This window comes from Cyprinus carpio, chromosome A18, assembly GCF_018340385.1.
Source record: "Cyprinus carpio isolate SPL01 chromosome A18, ASM1834038v1, whole genome shotgun sequence".
In the NCBI taxonomy this organism is placed as follows: Eukaryota; Metazoa; Chordata; class Actinopteri; order Cypriniformes; family Cyprinidae; genus Cyprinus; species Cyprinus carpio.
This window is the reverse complement of record NC_056589.1, coordinates 26,378,090-26,384,604: the sequence shown is the minus strand read 5'-3', so window position 1 is coordinate 26,384,604 and position 6,515 is coordinate 26,378,090. Positions and strand designations below refer to the sequence as shown.

Sequence of the window (6,515 nt, the reverse complement as noted above, 5' to 3'; positions counted from 1 at the left end):
AGTCCATCGACAATCCATCTGCACTGCAAACATTTCTTCCTTAGTATTTTTGTCTTATATCTTCAAGTACAAATTTCATGCACATTCACAAATCAAGATGCATTTACTTGAGAAACAAAATGGTATAAGATAACAAGTCTTGTTTTCTGAAGAATGTCAAAAAATTAAGTGACTTTATGCTAAAAACAAAAATAAATCTGCAAATGGGGTCAGAAAAACTAAATATCCCCTTTAAATTAAGAAATATACATTACATGAATTTCTCATACCTCTCTCACTTTTGATAAATGACTAAATTATTTTATTTTAAATATTTATTTAGGTTTAAGGTATTATGTTGGTTATAATTGCTTAATATTAATATGTAAATAGAAGTGTAATTTATGTATACACTTATTGGTTATTGTTTCTGTGTATGTTTTCTTTTATAGGTTGGTGGTGTGCAATATTATCACAAACAAACAAATAAATTAATATAAAAGAAAAGAAAAGAAAAGAAAAGAAAAGAAAAGAAAAGAAAAGAAAAGAAAAGAAAAGAAAAGAAAAGAAAAGAAAAGAAAGGAGAAGAAAATGTGAACAATTGTTGAGGAACAAAATATGTCTTTATAAAATAAATGTTTATTTGTATAATGTTTTAAATAAATTGAATGGAAAGACATAATTAAGTATAGAAAATGAATTATGTTTATTTTTCTTACTTTACTCGCAGATATACCCTTGTTTTAATCATTAAGTCACTTAATTGTTCAGAAAAGAAGATTCAATATATTTTGCTTCTTAAGTATTATATTATATTTGTACTTGGAAAAATACAGAGAAAGAAAATATTTTTGCAGTTTGTCAAAAAAAGGACTTGCAGAAAATTGAACACACCTTCAAAAAGGCGTTTTTTGTTCCTCACTCACCCATCCTTTCAGGTCAAAGGTCAATCCTCAGATCTTAAAACAATCAAACTTAATAAAGTCTTAAAGAGGCTCATAAATGGCACGTGTAATTACTTCATTAAAATGTACTTATTAGTCTGCAAATAATTTTATGTCTCTAAGCTCTCATTCAACATATCACTGAAAAGAAATCACACATTTCCAGCTTAAATCTGAGCGTCTCATGAAACTAGTCTTGTCTAATTGCTTCTTTGAAGCGTTTTGAAAGAGTTCATGCAATATTTTTGGAACCAAAAATATCTTGCAAAATTATTTTTATTCAACACAGATGTGGAGCTAAAGACTTCCACCAACAGTTCAGTTCCTGGACAGCTACCATCCAGCAGACTTCAGTTCCAACCCTGCTCTAATACACCTGTCTGTAATGATCAAGTAGCTGGTTCAGGTGTGTTTGACTGGGGTTGGAGCTGAAATCTGCAGGACAGTAGCTCTCCAGGAGCAGGGTTAGAGACCCCTGCCTTACACAGACAAACAGCAAGGCATGAAGAACATCTGGATCAACCATCGTCTGTGAATGATTCCTGAATGGACACTTGTCTCAAGGAGTGCTGCTTCATAAACATGACCTTTGGTAAACCATGATGCGGCATAAGTTCTGGTTGTAAAGCTGTAAAACACAAACACACCCACTCAGGACTTTAATTTTATTGTTACATAAAACAGACGGTTCAGCTCTGATCCTCTTTACTGTGCTCTGACTTCAATTTGCACACAGGACTGAAAAAGAAAGAAAATAACAACAGTGAAGGTAGGACAAATACAATTTTAAATAAATAAATGATACGTGTTTTTTATTATAAAAAAATGCTAAATATTTTTGCGTTTTTATATTTTTATTTTTTAGATGTTTTAGTTGCATTAAGAATTTGCCTTCTGTACAATATGCAGTATATATTTAATATAGTATAATTAATTTAATATAATATCTCAGTGTATAACTTTATCTTGATATGATTCAATCAATTTAACATTTCTGAAGGACTGAAATTAAATAGCTTTATCCAAAAGAACAATTATGTAGCTTTTCTGTTTTGTCATGAAAGTCTTTTCAAGCAAAAAAAAAAAAAATAATAATCTTCTTCAATCCAGTGTTTTGTTGAAAAGGGATTCAACGAAAGACAGTATAAAGTGTAGATGATGGTATTCTCTGGCTGTAAAAAACTGAGAACATGATGTTACTGATGCGGCATGAAGTACCTCTTCTGTGATTAAACAGCAGTAAAGAAACATACAAAACATGAACGCTGGACAACAAGTAGAATAGAGAGGAATTGAATAATGAGCATGTTTGAACATTAATGTGCATTTCATAAACAGACTCAAGGGCATACTCAAGGATGTACTATGTATGTCAAAAATGTGCAGGGAGATGAATTATAGGATGCTTATGGTTGTGTGTGTGTTGATCAGATGAGAAAGCGGCACTTCACCGGGCTGGAGGTGTCCCTGATGGTGTTGTTTGCATTGGTGCTGGTGGTCGCTGTTGCAATGATCGTTTTAGTGGCCACTGGGGAACCAGGGACGATCAAAGGTAGGTGATCAGATGGCAATAATTACCCTAATACACACCCTACACACACTCAAACAGAGACACAAACACACACGTATAAACTGTGCAGAGATAAACCACATCTGGATATTAGAAACCTCTGTCAAGACCAATAGGCTATGATTTTTGCAGGTTTAGAAAATATTTATTTGTAAATTTGTATTATTTGTAGGTTCAAAAAAAAAAAAAAAAAAAAAAAAAAATAGAAGAATAGAATAAAAGTACTTTCTAACTTAATATTTTTGTAATTTTCCAGTATAAATACCTAAACATTCTTAAATCAAGATACATTTATGTAAGAAGCAAAATTACTTTAGATATAAAGTATTTTCTGAAAAATGTGTTGAACATTATTAGAGTTTTTGATTAAAAACATAGTATTTATATACTGTATATAAATCATCTGAAGTGTTTTACAAGTGCATTTTTATGTTTTTAGTAAAGAAGGTCCGAACTTTTATTTATATATAATACATATACATATACATATACATAACAATACTTTTAATTAGCAAGGATGCATGAATTAGATAAAAGTGACACTGAATACTTTTAAATTTCACATGAAAAAAAAAAAACATATTTGTGGTAAGAAAATTAATCTTGTTTTCCTTTTGCATTTAGAATTGTTCAGATATTTGTTCTTGTTTTAAAAATAAACTCACTTTTTCAGAAAACAAGACATAATATCTTAGCCATTTTGCTTCTCAAGTAAATATATATTGATATAAGAATGTTTAGATATTTGTACTGGAAAACAAGATGAATTATAATGAATAAGAAATGCTGAATAAGTAAATAATGTTTTACAGTGTAGAAATTCTTTAGAAGACAAAAATAACATCATCTGCTGACACAGAAGTTAAAAATTAACCCTATCTTCAATTAAGATATGGCTTGCAAATGAAATGAAAAACAACCTGTATGATATCAATGTTTACATGAGAGTGATTTCAGTATGTTTCAAGTAGTAGGCATAATCTGTCTAATGTTTTACAGAGTTCTATTACAGAATAGCAGTTCAACAAAGAAATTAAGTCTGTCTGAGATTTTTATTTTCATATAGTGGAAATGACCTTTCTAATGTTTAACACAGATATTAGACACAAATTATTACCTTGTTAATTATTATTAAAAAAAAAAAACAAGTGCTGTGGACTGTGGGCAAACACTACTGTCCTGTGGGACTGCAGCTCTTGAGGAGTAGTTTATTAACGACAAAAAACAGCAGGTGAATGTGAGTCTTTGATGTTGCACTGAAGTATAAAGAATATGTCCATCCTGATTGTTATCAAGGACACACAGCAGTGAGAAAACCAAAAGCAGAGCCAGTGTGTAGAGGAACTGCTGAACGGCTCGCACGGGGAAGAGAGCTCAAGTATGCACAGACTGGGTTATTATGACAGCTGTCCCTCTCAATTTCAATTTACCATCCTGTTGTTGGTCCAGTGGTTTATATTAAAATGGGACAAATTGAGCCTGGGACAGCTGGTTTGGGTGGGGCAAGTCTGTTTGGTCTCAGATGGCCTTGTTTTAGGGGTGCAGGGTACTGATGGAGATCAGGTTACAAAGCAAACCAACGTATTTCTGGAGCACATCACATATAGCATGTTTTTGGAGAAATGTTGTAGTGTTTGATTTATGATTCTGGCCAATGATTACAGAATACCTTCTGACTGATTATGTACCATGCATATTTGAAGAACTCTGGCCTTGTAAGTTTATGTCGTATGGCAATGAGCCAGTATTCGATTACTAGTGATTATACAACAGTTAACTGTTAAGGGAGGGCTAAGGTTAAGCTAAGTAATGTGTTAAAAGACATTACTGTTAAATAAATTGCATATAGTTGCCAGGCAATTTGTAATATTAATAAATAATTATTAATACTTTAACTTGGTTAGGATGCATAAACTTGATCAAAAGTGACACTAACATGTTGTCAAGTACAGTAAATGCTGTTCTTTTGATCTTTCTGTTCATCAAATAATCCAGCATTATGATTTCCACAAAATATGAAGCAGCACAACTGTTTTCCGTTGACCACACACTTTATTGTAATGGTTTGGAATTGCTTAAATAAAAATATGTTAAAATATATCAAAACGGTCACTTGCTATATTTGTCCAATTGTCCCCACATTCAGATTCCGGATCTGATCCAGACATCGTCCCGGAATGTCCCAACATTCCAGAGGGAGAGAGAGTGGACTGTTTCCCGGATGCTGGCGCTTCCCAGGTAAACTGTAGCGGATATGGCATTCCATACAAACTCCCAACATGCTTTACTAAATCTTCATACTGTATGTGTCCTCACAGCAAAAATGTTTGGAAAGAGCTTGCTGCTGGAGCCCCCTGAATGAGACTAACGTCCCTTGGTGCTTCTTCTCCAAAAACCACGGCTACAGCGTGGTCAGCGAAAGCAAGCCAGACAGTACACGTGAGTTCAGCCTGAACCGAGATGATGCCATAATAAAACATTATGATACGTATCATTGGCTTTTAGATAAGTCTTTGTATTACCTCTTTTGTCATGAGCCAGTTATCGTGGATCATCATGAGATATCACTATTGTACCCTTGACCAAGGTTATATCAGTGGAACCATCTCTTTTCATGATGCTATTATATGGCAAAATTGTTTGAAACAAACTCTACTGAACCAGGTTTTGAGGCGACCAAAAAAAAAAAAAATGTATTTAATGACATATTTCTAGCAATGTTTGCTTAATATTACTGCTCATAATAAGGGTTAGGGATTCAATTAACTTCTTATGCAACTTGCAACTTAATGTTTATACAACAAACATAAATGATATCTCAAATGGATTGTTGTTTGCTTTTACTTTTCTATTTTTTTTCTTTGCTTTTACTTATTAAATCCCTTAGACATTGAAGACATTTTCCTTCAGAAAATGCTGAAATTTACTTTCCATTGTACTTTTAAAAATGTGTAATTGACCATGTAGCAAGTAGAGCAAACAGTTCACCAAGACTTTATGGAAAATGTTTGTTTTGCTGCAGATATTGAGGCTAAGCTGACAAGAATGGATGCTCCATCTCTGTTTGGAGCTGATATTAAAGAGTTGACCTTCTATGCTGAAATGCAGACAGAAAACCGTCTTCGATTTAAGGTCTGTTTACAAGTTGACGCAAATAACCGAGGAGATGTATCAGTATAAACACATCTATAATGCTGTGCAATGTTCTCTTTGTTAACAGATCACTGATGCCAGTAAAGCCAGGTTTGAGGTTCCTCACGAGCATGTGCAATCGCTTTCTGACACTCCCAATGGACCACTGAAATATAGATTGGAGCTGATCCAGAAACCCTTTGGGCTGAAAGTTTGGAGAACAACATCTCCTGAAAAACTCCTGTGAGTGGGGAGCTTTTTGTCTTTTCTCTTCCTTTTCACACACGGATCATATGTTGACTCTTTGTGAGCTCGGTGCATTGCTAACAATGCAGCACAAGTGTTTCTTTGACTAAATGAAGAGCAATCACAATGACAGAAATTATAGGCATGAATAGAATGAGGGAATCCTGCGAGGTCTGAAAGAAGCCTGAAGCAATGCAAACAAGCTTTTTGTAAAGCAGCTGGTCTTTGTCTCACAGTCTATGCACTGTTGATGGAAATTGCTTGTTTTCTTTTCTTTTGTTATTGTCTGTCGTCATTTGTGTGTTTTTGTGCACTGTTAAAAAATGACAGGCAGGTTAAGAGTAAGTCCTGATTCCTAGTTCTTAGAATACAGAATACAGAAATTTGCCACATACAGTACAGAAATGGAGCAGAAATTAAGTAATTTCCTTTTACGTGACGTGTTTGTGGATTGCAAAGCAATCAATGATTAATCTTTTATCTGATAAAAGTCTGACTTAAAAGCCTAATAATTATGTTTTTAATCATAGGAATGCATGATTCATATACAGGTTTCAGCATGGATTGATATATCAGAAGGAGTGCATGTTCATTATATGCTCATTAATCTTATCTGTATGAAGTTATTTTTAAAACTCCTAGTA

The 6,515-nt window shown here is 33.4% G+C and overlaps 1 protein-coding gene across 1 annotated transcript in view; it reads left to right on the top strand.

The window, feature by feature from the left end:
- The first annotated feature begins 1,535 nt into the window (after positions 1–1,535).
- LOC109053216 (sucrase-isomaltase, intestinal-like) overlaps positions 1,536–6,515 on the top strand; it is a 48,266-nt gene continuing 43,286 nt past the window's right edge. Inside the window, exons 1-6 of the mRNA XM_042775665.1 lie at positions 1,536–1,692; positions 2,355–2,475; positions 4,640–4,731; positions 4,812–4,932; positions 5,516–5,625; positions 5,714–5,868. Of these exons, the coding sequence (XP_042631599.1) occupies positions 2,355–2,475; positions 4,640–4,731; positions 4,812–4,932; positions 5,516–5,625; positions 5,714–5,868 (599 nt within the window). The 5' untranslated portion in view covers positions 1,536–1,692. The remainder of the gene's footprint in view (positions 1,693–2,354; positions 2,476–4,639; positions 4,732–4,811; positions 4,933–5,515; positions 5,626–5,713; positions 5,869–6,515) is intronic.